Source organism: Cololabis saira, chromosome 12 (assembly GCF_033807715.1).
Source record: "Cololabis saira isolate AMF1-May2022 chromosome 12, fColSai1.1, whole genome shotgun sequence".
NCBI classification, from domain to species: Eukaryota; Metazoa; Chordata; class Actinopteri; order Beloniformes; family Belonidae; genus Cololabis; species Cololabis saira.
Genome location: NC_084598.1, coordinates 25025078 through 25043108, shown reverse-complemented (window position 1 = coordinate 25043108; position 18031 = coordinate 25025078). Strand labels below are relative to the sequence as shown.

Here is an 18031-nt window from a genome sequence, read left to right as displayed (position 1 = left end):
CCCTCTTGATTATGAGAATAAAAGACAAGAAAAATCCTGAAATGGTAAAACCATCTGTCACACCTATGCGACCTGCTAGAATCATCTTATAATGACTCTCCTAACTACAGGACTGCAGTGAATGATACTCACAGCTGTTGGTGTCGTTAGCCACTGCAACTATGCCCATAGGCTGCTGGGGGATGTCGGCCCGCAGCACTTTCATGTCTCCTCCTGTGTACTTGTCCGCTCTGAGGACAGCCCTCCTCACCCAGTCGGTCCAGAAGATGTAATCTCCATACACAGCCAAGCCAAATGGATGCACAGGCTCGTTCTTCAACAACACCTGAAGCAGAAATGAGCAACGTCACGCACGCTTCAGCGACTCGGCGATACCGTCCTTACAGGCACGGCCAAGTCAAAGATCTGCCTTACGTAGCGGCTGCTCCCGTCGTACTCGCAGCGTTCGATCTTGTCCAGCGTGGCGTCGGAGAAGTAGAGCTTCTCAGCGCGGTGATCGATGGCCAGGCCGTTGGGGGTTTTAATGTCACTGCCGACTATCACGATCACGTTGGCTCCGTTCAGAGAGGCCCTCATGATGCTGGGAGACTGCTCGTTCCAGTTGGTCCAGAACATGAGACTACGGTGCGAAAACACACGGAGGGCAAATATTATTCTCCCTCCAAAATATCTTGATATAAAAGCGTGATTAAAACAAATAAACCTGCTGTACGAGCGAAAGAAAAACAAAAAACTGAAGCGGGTCCTGATTTAGTGCAGAACAAAAATATCTGAATTTAATGACTCACTCCTGACACTCGTCCAGCACGAAGGCTCTGGGGTGGTCTTCTCCAGACATGGTGACTACAGTGTTGCGGTTATAGGCCACAGAGCGGCTCTGATCCACGGTGTGACGAGTTATGGTGGAGGTTGTGTAACTGGTCCAGTAGAGAGTATCCCAACCTCGATGGTACGCCAGGCCCTCCACTGACCCAACATCTGTCAAACACAAAAGAAAAGAAGATATTTTAAACCTTTTTGTTGTTGTCAGGAAGCCAAGTCTTGAAGAAAAGAATAATATACCCTTTCATGGTTTGGAGATTTTAAAATTACATTCGATAATGAATTACATTAGATACAATTACAGTCAGTATTAGAAACATCCAAAGGTGCTGGCGTTTGCCCCTCACGTTTCTATATGCGCTTCCAGCAGCTCATTAGTTGTGAAAAAAGGGAGGTTTAAAGAAAGTTAAAAGAAAAATATACACTGAAAGTGATACGACGCAGATCCAAGTGTGCGTCTGCACGATCCCGTCATTTTGTGGCTTTCAGCCCGCACCAATAAACACAGTTCCCTGTGTATACTCTCACTTCATTTTTGGACTTTATGAAAAAAAAAAAAAAAAAAAATCATAATTTGAACAACCCGAGCCACAGTAAAGTGAAGAAGCTTCTTCCAGGACACTTTGATTGTTTGACCCCTCACAACAACATTACACCCAGTGGCAGAAATATCTCCATCTCTGGAATCCACTGGATAATGATGGAAAACAACAGTGTGGCCTGAAAGGCTCCAAAGTGTCCACTTCTTTTTCGATACACTAGCAACCACGTTTATGACCACTTAAGGCACACAATAAAAACCTGGACTGCAGTTTTTTCTTGGCTGAAAGTGCATAATTGCCATTTAATAGATGTTTCAGATGGACGTCAAAGTGCTGTAATCAACCCTAATGTTAGACATTTTCAAGACTGAACACAGTTACAAACCTGCAACTCCAGGACCAATTCAGGGCCAGGGAGACGATAAACAAGTCTTACTCGTGTTTGTCAAGTCTAACAATCAGACTGTTTAAAAACAAAAATGAGAAGAGGATGTGCTTCTGTGGGTAATTCATGTAATTGAAGGAAGATCACACACTGAACAGGGATAAATAAAGTGTGTTGGGAGCAGAATTACGTAACAAGAGACAACACAGCCCATCCTCCCATTGGCTAAGTGATCCCAGCCCCTAGTTACTGAGCAAACAGTTGAGAGAACCTGCTATAAAGACTATAGTCACACTGACCGGAGCTTTTCAGATCATCACTGCAGTTGTACAGCAGTCCATGAGACACCTGATGGACTTTTGGGTTTCTTTTTAAACTTTCCATCTTGACCTTAACTCTCCATTGTTTTTTTAACATTAATGGATTTGATGTCACTGTTGAATTTGCAGGAACTTCACTGTGGAGTGTTTCAAGCCTCTAAACATCCTGGAGAAGAAGCCCCCTGCTCTGATGAGCACCTAGCATCCAGGAGCGGTGACTGGCTTTCAAGAGGAATGTCTTCTTCATTGCTACTGGGATGAATGTTTTCACCTTTGCCTTGTTCCAAGGGTCAATACCTTCTGAGTTTTGATTCAAATGACTACCCGTTGGATTACAAAGCACATGCAGCTCAGTATAAGTCAGTGTGCAAAGACTGCTTTATAACAAAAGTCATATCCCTGTGTTGTTTAATCAGACATGAACTGGATTTTTACATTCATCAGGAAGAAGCCAAATTGATTTCTTTTGAGAAATTGAAGAGGATATAATGTGAATTAGTGCAAATTTTATCTACAGCTGCATGAAAAAAAAAAAAACACTTCTTTTCCCAGAGTACAGATTATGGCGGTCAATAACCACGTGACCAGTTTACTACCAACAGCTTAAGTAAGTAAAGTGCTATCAATCTCAATGAAGTGCAATTAAGTTTTTTATTACTGTTTGAGATAAAGTGGAGCCAACAAATCAGTCACCCAGGTGTTGCTCTGCAGCTCCACCTGGCCTGTACCTTAGATTAACAGACCTTTACCGCGACTGCATGGAAACTTTGAGGCCACAAATGAACAACAATAGCGCTGAACCACTAAACAACGAAGACAAGGCTTTGATTAAAGCCTTGGTGCCCCTCCTGGATGGCTTGATTCTTGTGACTGGACTTGTGGGCCAAACTCTGATCATCATGATACTGACTGGAAGGAGGAAGAAAGGAAACCAACCCCCCCACGGTACCGACACCCTGCTGCTGGCCCTGAGCACTGCAGACCTGCTGCTGCTGCTCTGCCTGCCCTTCAACACCTCCGCCATCACTCTGGGTTTCTGGCCGTTTGGCTCCTTCATGTGCAAAGCCGTCAGCTTCCTCTGCGTGGCGTGCTCAGCCGCCTCGGTGTTCACCCTGGCGGCTTTGGCCGTGACGCGTTACCTCACGGTGGTGCACCCCACCTGGGCCTACCGGGCCAGGATGGACAGACGCATTAAGGTGACGGTAGCTCTGCTTTGGGCTCCCGCCTCGGCTTTGGCGGCGCCACAGTTTGCCTTCCGCACAACTACTTTTGCCGACACCGTATACTGCTTCGCCTTCCTGTCTGACGTCAGCCAGATGGTTTACAGCATCGCCCTTTTCCTCTTCGGCTTCGCTCTCCCCCTGGCCGTCATTGTGCTGATGTACACCAAGATCTACTTGTTTCTCCGACACGCCCGGCAGGTGGGGAACGCTCTGCAGCTGGAACGCTATCAGCGCCAGGTCACCCACACGTCGGCTCTGCTGGTGGCGGTCTTCACTCTGCTGTGGCTGCCCTCCTACGCCCTCATGTTCTCCATCATCGGAGGGACTTTAACCGCCTCGCCGGGCTACAACACCATCGCCCTGCTGGCCAGGCTGCTGTCTTCCTCGGTGGCAGTGGTCAACCCCGTGCTGTACGGCTTTATCTCGCAGAAGTTTAGGCGAGACTTATTACGGCTGGGGAGAGGATGCTGGACGTGGTGCCGAAGCAATCGGATCGGCTGCCCTTGTGCGGTGAGCAGGGACACGGTACAGCCCTTCCAGCTGGAGACGACCTCAGAGAGAGCTCAAAACTGACTGAACCCACAAGAAAAGTGTGATTGAATAGGTACAAATTGTAAATAAACTCTCTATATAACAGTATATAACAAATACTTTTGTTAGATGTAATCAACTGCATTCCAGTTAACTATTGAAAATGTTTTTTGTAAATGGTCCATTGGGATATAATGTCACAAATGATATTTGTATGTTAGAACCAGTCATTTAAATGTATTTATATATTTAAAGCCCGACTTGGAATAATTAAACTCCCACAAACTCAAATGGGTTTTACCACTATCAAAGGAATACATTTATGTTATTAGTAAATGAAAAGAACAGTTTCAAGGTCTATTCAAAACCCCAATCTCATCACAGCATCTATAAACACTAAATCACAAGCTTGATCCTAGTTAAAAATTCATGTTTTGGATGTTTCGGGCTTTCGAATGCTTTTCTGGATGGAAGTCAACAACATACTTTTAAATTATTGAAGAGAGTGAGGTTTAAAAGACACTTCTGTGTTAAAAGGAGCAAAAAGCGCAGCCTGAGTGTGTTTGTGTGTGCAGGTTTTTCTTCTTCAAGTGCCAGCAGTAAGTGATGTCAATCTCCCCCGGCGGAGCGTCTGCAGCTGTGTTTATCACAGCAGATCCTCCTGAGGGCTTGCCTTTGCAAAACGCATGGTGATGAGCGTCAAGAGTGCCGAGGGTACAAGGGACAAGTTTAAATTATTGATGGAGTGAATTTTAAAAATATATAAAAATGTTGCCACACAGTTGAGGCCTGTGTGCCCAGTAGGAATGGGCGATATTTTACCGTTCACGATATAGCGTCAAAAAAATTCCCCACGGTAAGAATTTGTCATCTCGCGGTAAAAATGATAAATTCCCGTTGGTGACGTTTTTGTGTAAAGTCGAATTTATGGTTCTGCGTTACGTACGTGAAGGAAGGAAGGAAGGAAGGAGCCAGAAAGAAAGAAAGAAATGAGCCAGAAAGAAAGAAAGGAGCTAGAAAGAAAGAAAGAAAGAAAGAAAGAAAGAAAGAAATGAGCCAGAAAGAAAGAAAGAAAGGAGCCAGAAAGAAAGAAAGAAGCCAGAAAGAAAGAAAGGAGCCAGAAAGAAAGAAAGAAGCCAGAAAGAAAGAAAGAAAGAAAGGAGCCAGAAAGAAAGAAATGAGCCAGAAAGAAAGAAAGGAGCCAGAAAGAAAGAAATGAGCCAGAAAGAAAGAAAGAAAGAAAGAAAGGAGCCAGAAAGAAAGAAAGAAGCCAGAAAGAAAGAAAGGAGCCAGAAAGAAAGAAAGAAGCCAGAAAGAAAGAAATGAGCCAGAAAGAAAGAAAGGAGCCAGAAAGAAAGAAAGAAAGAAAGAAATGAGCCAGAAAGAAAGAAAGAAAGGAGCCAGAAAGAAAGAAAGAAAGAAAGAAATGAGCCAGAAAGAAAGAAAGAAAGAAAGAAATGAGCCAGAAAGAAAGAAAGAAAGAAAGAAAGAAAGAAAGAAAGAAAGAAAGAAAGAAAGAAAGAAAGAAAGAAAGAAAGAAAGAAAGAAAGAAAGAAAGAAAGAAAGAAAGAAAGAAAGAAAGAAAGAAAGAAAGAAAGATAACTTCCCGTTGATGACGTTTTTGTGTAACAAACATGGCGGATCTGAGAGCGAGACAGATTTAGTTGAAAAGGTGGAGTTGAATTGGTATTGTTTTTATCGTCATTTTTATCGTTATCGGGAACAATGCCAGAAATTATCGTGATACATTTTCTAGTACATACCGCCCATCCCTAGTGCCCAGTCAGGACAGGTTTACGTGCGATAAGGCTAAGCTACATTTTCAGTTTGTTTCGAGACCCCCGAGTGATAATCCAACACTTACTGTCTACCACGATCTTCCGATCCGTGCCATCATCATTGATCTGCTGGATGTTGCCAAAGTGAATATCACTGAAGAAGACGCGGTTGGATCCCTTCCCTCCGCCGCCGTGGTAGTCGAAGCTGAGGGCGATGACGTTCTTCATGTGGTCGGGGTCCTCGAACGGTTTGATCGGCGCGTTAAGGTTGGTCTCATCGGACAGGTGAATGCTTTTCAGTATAGTTCTCTCCGAGTACAGCAGGTACCCGTCGTAGTCGCGGCAGCTGCGGTTGTCTTCGGCCAGCATGCCGTGTGCACAGGCGCAGGTGCGGTCGGTGTTGCCACGGAAGAGACACAGCTGTTCACAGCCACCGTTGTTGTTTTTGCAGACATTCGAGCCTGTTGAACGTGAGTTATTGAGGAATTATTTTCAATTTCTTTTCTATGCATTAAATGAATATTTAAAAACGTGAGGTCACGCGCTCTCCCACCTTGCTGTCTGGCCCTGTTGAACACCTTGATGTCTTTCAGTTGTACACCGATACCCGTCCTGAGCTGCACGGCATCCGTTGCATTGTCTTTGCTGCCTCTCTTGATGGAGCCGTTGGCATGAGTCCTGAACAAGGATAAATAAATGTCCACTCGAGTTAGTTACAACTATGTTTACAATATTTTCTCTGCCATTCATTCAGAATATTGATCAAAACGTACCTATCACTCCAGTAGATGAATTCCTCAAATACAGACACGGCAAACATGTCCATGTTATTGCTGGCCAGCACCAGCTCCCTGTCCGTTCCCGTTTCCAGGTTTATGCGCTCAATCTTGTCTGTTCGGGCATCACACCAATACAAAAACCCATCCTACAGAATACGGAAGGACAAAAAGCATCATCAACATGCTCAGTGAAGTTGTTTTAACGATGCAATGAATCTCTCTGATTCATAACGTAAAAGTTAAGGATCATTCTTTAAGTAAAACACAAAAAACGGCACACCAGCAGTTCTCTATAAATCTTACAGTACAGGTCTTTAAACGCGACATGAGAAATACGGCCTTAAATACACCAAAAGCTCTCGAGTGCAGAGATTGTAGATGTGGTCCGAACCTCGTAGTCGATGGAGATCCCGTTTGGCCAGCTAATGCTCACGTTGACTATGACCAACCTCTGGGTGCCGTCCAGCCGGGAGCGTTCGATGCGAGGATACTGACCCCACTCTGTCCAGAACAGATACCTGCACACAGGCACGCAGCAGCTTATTTACAAGTTCATTCAAAGGGGATTTGGTTGAAACTGCACCCAAAGCTCCTCACCCTTTCACTGGGTGGACGGTTATAGCTCTGGGTTTGTCCAAACCCTGGGAGATGACGACGTAGCGGAATGAGCCATTCAGCCTGGCCACCTCAATCACGTCGAAGCCCTGATCAGTCCAGTAAATATTTCCTGTAGAAGATAAATAAATAAATGGGGGGGGGGGGGTCAGTTGCTGTACTCTACTCAGCACAAATACATTTATGGTTAAAAACATTGTAATGACAGCACCTGCTATCCAGTCCACAGTGATGCCCTCCACCCTGCCGATGCCGTTGGTCACCACGTCCTCTCTCCAGGTCTGATCTCTCTTTGCTCTGCTGATGGTACTCAGACCCATGTCCACCCAGTAGATGGTGTCATTCTCTAAACAGGAGATAATGACAGGTTTAACGTCTCACGGGGCCATCCATTTACCAACGTCTTTCGGTGTCACTCACCGGCATGGAAGTCGATGCCAACGGCCAGGGAGGTGCCAGACACCGGCACCAAGGCATCAGATTTATCTGCCGGGTCCAGTGGAATTCCTCTGATCCCTTCGTGAACGGAGTAAAGCAGGAAAGAGCCCATACCTGCCCGGAGAAAGCGCACCAGGTTGCCGTTTTTAGGATTTGATTTGATTTGATTTGTTTATTTGCACAACATAAAAAACGGTACAAAAGTTGAAATGAACATAAAAGCATGAAAATATGTGCAGGTGAGAAAGGAAGCCCTAAATGGGCTTATTCAAAGTTCTCACCAAGAAAATACATTGTATTGAAATAATAGCAAGAACAAAAAACAAAAAAACAAAAATACATACAAAAGCATTCGTGCTACACGAGAGATGGTTGTCATCAAGCAGCATCTTACCCTCGCAGGACTGCTGCCCCGTTTTGAGGCTGTACCCAGCAGTACACATGCAGGACCGGGTTGTGGGGGAAGTGGGCAGACACAGCTGCGAGCAGTCTCCATTGTTGTTACTGCACAGATTGATAGATGCTAAAAGAAAAGAACAAAAAAGAACAACTAATGAGAAAAAAGAAGAATAAAGTCTTCCACCAATGATGTTATTTTCTCGTCACATTTGATACCTTTCTGCACATCCTCGTCATAAATTCTCATGTGCATCATAGGAGAGGTGTTGTTTCGCAGAACTTTCCAGTCTCCACCGTCTTTCTTGTTGCACGTCCCTATCTGGTCAGTTCCCTGGTCAGCCCACCACAGCTTGTCTCCTTCAGATTAGTCAGCTTCCAATTAGGTTGACAACTTCCAAATAAGATCAAATCAAACTTTTCCCTTTTCACCTTACCCATAATTGCAAGGGCAGTGGCCTTCGTAAGCTTTCCCTTTACACCTTCCAGGCTCTCCAGCTTGGATCCGTCCAGCTGACACCGGTTAATGGTGCCGTTTCCTGAGCTGATCCAGTACAGCTGATCCTTCTCATAGTCAAGGGCCAAGCCTGAAAGAGAATAAAAACGTGTCATCACATATCTATATCTGTTATATTCAATATTCTTCATCATCAAGACTTAAATAGAGATATCAGAGGTATGTCAGGAAATAAAGTGTTACATAATCTCACCCACTGGTCCTTTTTGATTGGTGAAAAGCGTGGTGCTGTTAGTACCGTCCATGTTAGCCATGCTTATATTGTCTCCATCAGTCCAGTATAGTTTCCTAAGAAAGGTTGAAAATAATGTGAATAATGTGTAAGATGGGTCTAAAATAAAGAGGAACAATAAAAGACTAAAATGTGGTTTAAAAAAAAGGAAAAATGTAACTACTCTGTGGAATTAAAGTCAGAAGAGACTTAATTCAGCTTTCTAATGTGAAGCTGAAGTCCATTTATTAAAGCAAATGCAAGAATGACTAGTTGGAGCCGGCACTGACCCTTGGAGAGGGTGAACCACAAGACCGTGGGGTTTGTCTAATCCTTGGATGACTGCATTCTTGAAAGATCCATCCAGTCTGGCCACATTAATCTGCTTCTTATTGGCATCATAGCTGGTCCAGAAAAGATTCCTGGACACCCAGTCTACTGCCAACCCGTGGGCATTAGGAAGGTCTGAGGAATTTCAGAGCCACAACAGAGAAGGTTAAGATTTCCGGGGCATTCGGCGTGCTCTCAGCTGTGAACCGTAGAACAAGGAGAATTAAACTGAAACTGGAATTACAGGTAAGCCGAAGATGGTTCTTACCAGCAGACACGACAGTCTCCACCCCGGTGCCATTGATGAAAGCCCTTTTGATGGTCTGCGTTCGTACATCCGACCAGTAAATGCGGTGCTCTACGGCGTCGTAATCCACCACGGTCACATTGTCTATGTCTGGCACAGTGAAGGAGATGATGTAGTTGTAGTAGGGGTTGTCGATGTCGACGCCTCGAATCTCGATTTGACGAGCATAAAGCAGGAACTTGCGGGACTCTGGGAGAGGAGATAAAAAAATATTAATAATGTTAAAAGCTTTTTTAACACTTCTTTTGAATCTTGTATGACAAGTCACCTTCACAAGAATAAAAGTAGTCTTCATGTTGAATTTAGAGAAGCTAAAAGACCAGTCTAGTTTAAGTTCATATTTGTCCCATTTATATTCCTAAAGGCACTTTGAAATACATTTTTCTGCTAATTTCAGTTTTCTACTTGTAAAAATTACCAATCGGTCACAGGAATCCAGTGGGATCACAGGGGACAGATGCTTCATGTTGCCTTTTGTTGAGGCCAGTTTGTATCAGTTGCACTAATAGTAATTGAGTTTAAGTGAGAAAAGGGATCCTTTGCATTAATCTCACTAAGCTTATTATTCTTAGATCTCCGCTGCAGAGATAAGGATTGTTTTGTGGAAGGACAACCCCGCAGATAGGATGGCCTCACAAAAAAAAAAATGAATACATACATACATATACACTGTAGTATAACATCTCTAGTAAGCCCTCACCCCTGACTGACATGTATCTTCCAACAACACTGTGCATACAAATTACATTAATGTTTTTTTTTATTTTAGATAAGCCAAAATGAGAGCCAGAATGAGCTGAATGACAACCTTAAAAAGTCACAGTCCATCTCCATATTTAAATGCCAGTTAAAGAATCAATTGTTAAGCTCATATATATAAACGTACACTCCGGGATCACAAAATGTTTCATGTTAAGTGTTTGTAACGTGATATGTTGCATGTAAGTGGTAGTCTAGTATAATGTGCATGTTGTTTTGTTGTGTTATGTGTGTATTAAGTGCAAGTGTATGTATGTATTCCTGCCTACTGTATGTATGTTCATTGGCTCCTACCATAAGCTTTTGATAGCTTCTCCAGGAGACCAATTCACATGTGTGAAAGTGAATAAAACAAACAAAAAAATAAATATAATGCGGGTGTATGTAAACCACAGTTTCTACCCTTACCTTTGCAGGTACGCTTATCAGGCTGCAGCTTCATCAGGTGAGGGCAGGCACAGGAAAAGGTCTGGTTGAAATTGATGAGACACAAGTGGGAGCATGGGCCTTTACCATCACTCGTGGCGCAGGGATTGGGGGCTGAAAGGGGACAAAAAGGATATTTTCAAGGATATTTAGTGAAAAAAAAACAACAAAAGAGAGGCAGAACAAAGACGGAGGAGTGGGCCCGCACCATCCTCTAAAAATAGCACTGCAGTTTTCAACTACGTCAAACGCAGTTTACGTCACCTCAATTAGGTACAAAATCCATTTTTTTTTCTAACGTGAAAGATTCTCCACCAGTGGGCCCTTGAAGAGAGTGGAAGTAGAAAAACACTATCAGACCTGTCAGCACAGCTCATCGTCTGATCACTGTCTTGGAGAGTGGCTACACCTGTCAATCAATAGTTCACGCTGTCTCTCTTTTCCTGCCACCAATTACAAGATCCTGCACATCCCTGCTGCTTTCGCGCTCTAGGGATGCTAAGGCCATTGGCCACTGACAGTTGGATATGAAATAACACTTCAAAACGATTGTGACAACCCTGTTTTTGCCTTGTCAATCACCCTTGCTTGTAAATGTAACGTGTAACAGTAATGTGGCATGAGGAAGGTTTCATTTCCTACCAAGCCCTGATAAACAAACCAGCAGGAAGTCTGTCCAAATTGCTGCCATTGTGTGGTAGCGACACCTTTTACCACTGTAAAAGGTCAGCTGTCTTCGGGGAATATGAGCCATGAATAACACGGTCAACAAGGAACTGAGCTCTCTTTATTGTTCGCTTGAATTAAAGCCCTGCTGGTCAGCATGGCCAGGAGAATAAATCTGAGAAATTGTTACTCCCTCTCTCTCTCTCTGAGATTTTTGTTTCTCTGTGATTGTTTTTGCATGTGTATCTGCTGTGAAACATACCCTCGGGTTGTCTGGATGGGTGATAAACCTGCAGGTCGAAGGGCTGCGTGTTGGTGCGCTGGACTACAGTGACATTGTGTCCAGTCCACTTGATGGCTTTGGCCAGTGTGTTGGTCCTCCAGTCGGTCCAGTAGACCTCGCCTCCGTACATGGTGACGGCAAAGGGGTGAGACAAATACTCGTGGCCCCGCAACACTTCAATCAAACCAGATCCATCATACAATGCAGAGTATATAGCATCCGACCTAAAGAAGGGTAACGTGACATTTAGACTCAGCAAAATGAAGTCACTGTCACAGATGTTCAGTTTCATCATCTTTATCAGTTAGTACTGTGTATGTAGCTGAAAATGAGCAAACATGGCAGGCTACCTGGCATCGATCCAGACAATACGCCTTTCCATGTAGTCAACAGTAAGTCCGTTGGGCCAGCCGCCGCTGCCCGTCTCCTTGTGGATGGTGCGTCTGCCTTCACCGCTCATGGACGCGGCCTCTATCCTGGGCAGACTCGCATCCCAGTCTGTCCAGAACAGAATGCTGCCGGAGGAAAATGATCAGTATGATGTGTGTTGCAGATTATTGGCAGAGTATCAAAACATAAGAACGCTTAAAAGAAAATACAGAAGAAGGAATAATCCATCTTGATCCTAAACAGTTTGGGAAATTCCAATAACTTGCCAGCTTCTAAAATGATTTAGACTTAAGACTCATCGTCTCCTTACCCGTCACGAGGGTCCAGAGCGATGGCCCGGGGATGTTCCACTTCCCCGGCCAGCAGGGTGGTTCTCATGGTCCCATCCAGTTTGGCCACTTCAATCTGGTCCAGGTTGCTCTCCACCCAGTAGATGTTTCCTGCTATCCAGTCCACGGCGAGGCCTTCCGGAGTAGCCAGCCCGTACTGGATCACCACCTCAAAGCTAGTGAGCGCTGATCAGGACACAGAGAAAGAGACACGTCAAACCAGGAAGGCACTCTACATAAGCTTTGATTTAAATTTGAATTTTAAGACATTTTAGCAACTTCAACTGATGATTGTTCATATTATTTCGTATCATGCACAGCAACATGCACGGTACTCTGTGCACACTTCCCACATACAAAACAAACACACAAAAAGATTACCAAAGTGCTCAAAATTCCTCAACCTGGGAGTGAAAGGAGAACACTGATGTGGCTCTGAATTTGACAAGCATGATGTCCCCTATCTCACCAGAACTCTCTTTTTCTATTTTCCTTTTAAAATCATTTTTCCAGAAACAACTGGCTCTCATGCAAAGTGCAAAACCAAAAAGTGTGATCATCTGTGACTAAGAGAGGCCACGAGACCTTCCAAAAGCAACCTGATCGCAATTCATGCATTTCTTTATAGTTCGCTTAAAGAAAGTCTGAACCCATTAACCCTTTAAAGCCTGTTATTGTAGTTTCCGTGCTTAGAGGGCACCTCAGGTCAGATTGGGTGTAGCTTTTGGGACTATCTGTTACATATTGGAGACAATGAAATGGACTCCATAGTGAGCAGCAGGAGCTGATCTACGAGCTGCCGGCCGCTATCTGCTCCTTCGGAAAAGCCTGTGTTTATGGTGAACTGGGAAGGCTGGGAAACAGAAGTGCAGAGTTTTGAGCCTCCTTCGCTACCTCAGTGTTCTGGCAACAGTCACGCACAGCGAGTACAGAGACAAATGGGAAGAGACAAAGCCTTCCGTGTGCCTCCAAAGTGCAGCGCTGGGAGCACAATGCTGATTGGCAGGGGGACCTGGGGTTTTAGAGCAATAAAGGCTGACTATGTCCTGGGAAATTTATTCAGGGTCACAGACTGGCAGTGCTGACCGCTGTTGTTTTTTTCTCTTTAAAAGAAATATTTGTCTCTGAGAAACCAGAGTATATTTACTCAGTGGAAGTTGATCACCAAAGAAAAGCTCAACCAAATGCACAACTTTTATTGTACTTGACACTGAAAAATGAACTAATTAATATGTAAATGGTTTATTCAAAGCCACAGCTCATTCATCTGCCTCCATTATTTTTCACCATGATCTAACACTTCTTTCCCCTCACCTCCATTCTCAGACAGTTTCCCCCGGTAGATCTTGTCCTCCACTACATCCGTCCAGTACAGGGTGCTCTGGTTAAGGTGAAAGTCCAAGGCGATGGTGTTCCTCAAGCCTGGCACGAGCACACTGAACTCTCCCTTGTGAAGGTCAATCCTCCTGATCTCATGACGATTGGAGAAGATGATGAAAGGCTTAAAAGGATCTGAAGAACAAATACAATAGTGGACAGAAAAGTATTAGTATCTTGAAAAAAAAAAAGGGGGGGCAAAATTTGCAATTCTTTGCCATGGCTGTCTCAGTCTGCCCCTTAAAACCAAAACTTTACCGGTGCTTTTGCAGCTCTCCATGTCAGCCTCCAGCTCCCAGCCTTCGTAGCAGGAGCACTTGACACTGGATTTCTCCTGTTCACACTTCTGGCTACATTTAAGGTGTTTGGCGCAAAAGCTCTGGATCTGGCAGGTCTTGTTGTCCGCGCCCAGCTCCATGCCCAGGGGGCAAGAGCACATGAAGCCCTCCCCAGGAATGATGCTGCAGTTGTGACTGCAACCTCCATTGTCCAGTGAGCACAAGTCTGCAGGGAACACAGATGTTGAGGTGTTTTAACTATCAAAGCTATAAAACTGCAGGACAAGAGTCACAAACTGAAGACATCCTGTGCTTTTATACAATAAAGGCATCTTTAAGAATATTTACCGCAAAGTTTCTCATCAGAGCCATCCGGACAATCATCAGTGCCGTCACAGAGCTTCTCAGCAGGTAGGCAGATGGAGTCATTGGTAGCACACATGTGGTGAGATAACTTGCACACCAGCGCTTCACAGTTTTCCTCATCCGAGTTGTCCTCACAGTCGCTGTCCCCGTCGCACACCCAGGCCTTGCTGATGCAGCGAGCTGACAAGGACACAAAAACGTGAAATCTCAGATTTCTATTAGACGATCCAGTCCAGGCAGCATTATCAGGATTAAAGATGGATTTCAAAACCATATCAGACACAGACAGATAATCTGTTATTGTAATTAGAGTCCTCACCAGAGTCTCTGCAGCTGAACGTGACGGCAGGGTTACACATGTGGGTGACGCCCTCACAGTTGCTCTCGTCACTGAGGTCCATGCAATCAGTGTCGCCATCACAGCGCCAGCGCATGGGAATGCACAGGCCATCCATCCGGCACTGAAACTCGTCTACGTGGCACCCGCCCGGAGGACGAGTTGCTGGAGAGAAAAAGGCGAGATAAAGTACAGTTGGTGAGAGAACATGGACCGTTCCTATCAGCCAAGGCCAAAAGAAAACAAAAAAAAGCAATAAAATGCCTGCAGATATCGGCCACTTAGCAAAAAACTAAACTAAAGAAAATAAAAACACTGCTATAAATTCATTGGATACAGAGTAGGAACGCCAGGCCATTATTGAACCAAGTCAGACAACAGTGTCACCGACATCTCGCTGACCCGTGTCAAAGGCAGATTAGAGGCACCGCTGCAGCGGCGACACAATGACACTCGCTCATAACAAAAGTCGAGCTTGGCACAGTTAAAACAGTAAATGGAAACGGGGACCTTTCAACACAGGACATATAATATATAAGAGGGGAAGGTGACTGTTTTCTGTTTCTCTCTAATAGCTTCCTGACAGAAGGCTGAGCGAACCACGAACACAAACACACACACACACACACTAGACCAGCAGGTCATGCTGGGCCCCATTTTTTGCATGCTGGGAATTGCCAGCAGCAGCCTACATTTTATGCACGGATCAAAGAGTAAAGCATCAAAACACACTGTAAACAAAGCTTATGTTTCTGACCGAATGGATAACAAAAAGGAAAAAAAGGAAAAAAAACAGTGTGTTGATACCGTCTCAGTCATTTAAAATTTAAATTTCCCAGCAGCTTCAGATAGCAACTCGACATTACAAACCCGTAAACATACACATTCAAATCGCCTCAGTAAAGTCAAAACATCTTGCACATTTGCACAAGACGATGAAAGAGGTTTTTTGTTATCTAACCACAAAACATTATCACATCCTGAACAGACCAATGACAAGGATTCGTGTTGGATGATAAGTAGGAGCCTCAGGCAGGAGTTTGTCGCTTAGAGGAAGCGTTCAAGGGAGGAGGAACATCACACTTGTGTAACATTGAGTTAAAATAACTCTTTAAAATTGTGACGAGTAACATAAGATCCAAAATGATGATGAAAATTTGAATTTTTAAATACTTTAAGTGTGCTCCACGGAGCACCGTTCCTTACCCTGGTTGGTGCAGTTTGCATGAGTCTCATCGCTGTAGTCTCCACAATCATTGTCGCCGTCGCAGGTCCAGTATTCTGGGATGCAGCGGCCACTGTTACATTTAAACTGAACACTGGAACACGAATGGCTGCATCCTGCTTCATCGCTGTTGTCCCCACAGTCATTGTCTGCACACAGAAAAACACCAGTCGTTTCATTTTCTCCCACTGAAGCCCAGCTCGGAGTTTAAACGTTGCTGAAGGAGGATGATATTCACCATTGTCACAGCGCCAGTTTATATTGATGCAGCGGCCGTTGCCGCAGGTGAACTGGGTTAGAGGGAAGCAGGTTGGATAGGCTGGAAGAAGGGCACAAGAGAGAAGTAAAACAATACTACTAATAATACGTTTATTTAAATAAAGCATGCCTTTCAAACACAAGCATTAATCTGACAGTCAAGTAAAGACTCACCGCAAGAGTCTGGTTCATCTGAGCGATCTCCACAGTCGTCGTCCAGGTCACATGTCCAGGAAATGGGGATGCAGCGGCCACTGGCACAGGGGTACTGGTTCGGCGGGCACGTACGAGCTAGAAAGGAAACGCGTCATAAAAAGAGTTGAGTACTGGAATATGCCTTTGATCCTTTTGAAGTTGGAAGTAAAATAACTGCAGAAATGCATGAGCTTCAGAGTTGTTTTAGAAGGTGACAAATAATTCCTAGACGGTCTTTAGTCTGAATAATTGTTTGTCCGGCCTTACATAAGCTTTGCTTCGTGGTAGGGCTGTTCGATTAATCGATTTTAAATCGTAATCGCGATTATGTAATTAGAACGATGTTAAAACGTGAAACTCGTAAAATCGATTTTTCACTTTTTTTTTTTTTTACCTTGTCTGCACACATATTAATGATTGATACCATATTAATGATTGATGGAAATACCTCTCAATACCTGCGACAAGTGCCCCATCGGAGAGGCTCTTTAGTGTAGGAGGGGGCGTTGTAACATGCCACCGGGCATCCCTCAAGCCAGATGCGGTAGACCGGCTCGTGTTCCTTGCAAAAAACTTGCAAATGTGAATAGCAAATGTAATGACTGACATTACACACCTCTACCTCCTTCATGGGTTGCATTATTACTTAGCATGCAAAGACCCAGTTTAGTTTAATTAGAAAATGTCTTGTTTTATTTAATTGGAAATATAACTTACTGTATGTTTGCAAGTGCTGATTTGCTGATTTTTTTTTCCAGAGATAAAACTTTATATTTTATTATATTTTTTAAAACTTTTTTTCAACTTATTTTACAGATCTTTGCACTTTATTCATTCATTTTTGGTTTAATAAGAGCAAAGTTTGCACTTAAAGCCCAATGGGGCAAATGTTCAATAAAAAAACAGCATATTTGAAATCATTTCTTTGCCTTTTGTCAATTCACAAAATAATCGTAATTGTAATCGAAAATCGGATTTTGATTTTGGGCAAAATCGAACAGCCCTACTTCGCGGATAAGATGTGCATACATGTATATGATACAAAAACGCTAGCTTGGGTGAGTTTCAGCCCATATTACTGATGACATTGATAAATCCAGCCTTGTGGGCCGCTGGCGTTAAACATTAGTCCATCATTTCTTCTTTTACCTCATCCTCCCAATTAAAAAAATCATCATCCATCAATGCTCTCTACACCACACTGAAGGACATCCTGTACACACCTGAGCAGGTGGTGTTGGATTCATCCTCATCGTTGCCACAGTCATTGTCTCCATCACACAGCCATCGCAGGGGGATACATCGGTTGTTCTCACATTTGAACCGGTCAGCGGGGCAGGTGTGCTGGTCTGGAGAAGGAAACAGAAACTCCAAGTACTTTTCCAAACACTCCTAAAGTTACGGTTTACATCCACAAAGCACAAAGCACACAGCACTGCGAAAGCCGTCTTTAGTAGATTATTTAACCTGCTAAGTAATCCCGCAGTCATTCTAGTGTTCCCTCCTTAAGTACTAAGAGAGACGGAGAGAAACACGAGCCCTGGCGTCTAGGTGTTGCTTAATGAGGACAATGTCCGCCGCTGCAATAACACATTACGTCGCACGGAAAAAGGCCAATCTTGGAAACTTAGGGTTGTGCTATGTCACTTCAATTTAGTCAAGACCTTTAAACAGAGTATTGTTTATCTGTGTGTTTCTGTGTATCCATGACAATGGCGAAGCACCACTTACGGCAGAGATCGGGGGCTTCGTCGCTGTTGTCCAGACAATCGTTGTCTCCGTCGCACTTCCAGCGCTCTTGGATGCAGCGGTTGTTCAAGCAGGCGAATTCCCCGGGCTGGCACTTGGGCGGGGGCACATAGGAGGGGTTGGCTGGACATGAGATCAGGCGTAGGAGTAGAAACAGATGGGTCATTGAGACATGAACTGAGCACTGAAACAAAACAAA

General features: G+C 44.2%; 2 protein-coding genes across 3 annotated transcripts in view; one reads left to right on the top strand and one right to left on the bottom strand.

Moving 5' to 3' along the window:
• The window catches only part of lrp1ab (low density lipoprotein receptor-related protein 1Ab), an 88045-nt gene that overhangs the window by 23586 nt on the left and 46428 nt on the right, over positions 1-18031 (bottom strand). For both annotated transcript variants that reach the window (XM_061736122.1, XM_061736123.1), the window contains 29 exons: positions 17815-17955; positions 17307-17432; positions 16063-16179; positions 15869-15949; positions 15612-15779; positions 14388-14570; positions 14051-14248; positions 13683-13928; positions 13362-13559; positions 12029-12233; positions 11679-11843; positions 11308-11552; positions 10362-10493; positions 9156-9383; positions 8848-9022; positions 8540-8634; positions 8267-8416; positions 8049-8189; positions 7828-7956; positions 7416-7547; positions 7207-7341; positions 6978-7107; positions 6772-6898; positions 6375-6526; positions 6155-6279; positions 5688-6062; positions 789-978; positions 415-619; positions 133-325 (listed from right to left, as the gene is read on the bottom strand). In XM_061736122.1, the coding sequence (XP_061592106.1) occupies positions 133-325; positions 415-619; positions 789-978; positions 5688-6062; positions 6155-6279; positions 6375-6526; positions 6772-6898; positions 6978-7107; positions 7207-7341; positions 7416-7547; positions 7828-7956; positions 8049-8189; positions 8267-8416; positions 8540-8634; positions 8848-9022; positions 9156-9383; positions 10362-10493; positions 11308-11552; positions 11679-11843; positions 12029-12233; positions 13362-13559; positions 13683-13928; positions 14051-14248; positions 14388-14570; positions 15612-15779; positions 15869-15949; positions 16063-16179; positions 17307-17432; positions 17815-17955 (4887 nt within the window). The remainder of the gene's footprint in view (positions 1-132; positions 326-414; positions 620-788; positions 979-5687; positions 6063-6154; positions 6280-6374; positions 6527-6771; positions 6899-6977; positions 7108-7206; positions 7342-7415; positions 7548-7827; positions 7957-8048; positions 8190-8266; positions 8417-8539; positions 8635-8847; positions 9023-9155; positions 9384-10361; positions 10494-11307; positions 11553-11678; positions 11844-12028; positions 12234-13361; positions 13560-13682; positions 13929-14050; positions 14249-14387; positions 14571-15611; positions 15780-15868; positions 15950-16062; positions 16180-17306; positions 17433-17814; positions 17956-18031) is intronic.
• On the top strand, positions 2828-3877 carry LOC133457178 (galanin receptor type 2-like). The gene has a single exon (XM_061736129.1). The coding sequence runs from the start codon at positions 2828-2830 to the stop codon at positions 3863-3865; it is 1038 nt and encodes a 345-aa protein (XP_061592113.1). The 3' UTR covers positions 3866-3877.

Coding starts and splice junctions, on each gene's coding strand:
- LOC133457178 (XM_061736129.1), top strand. CDS start 2,828: ATGGAAACTTTGAGGCCACAAATGAACAACAATAGCGCTGAACCACTA.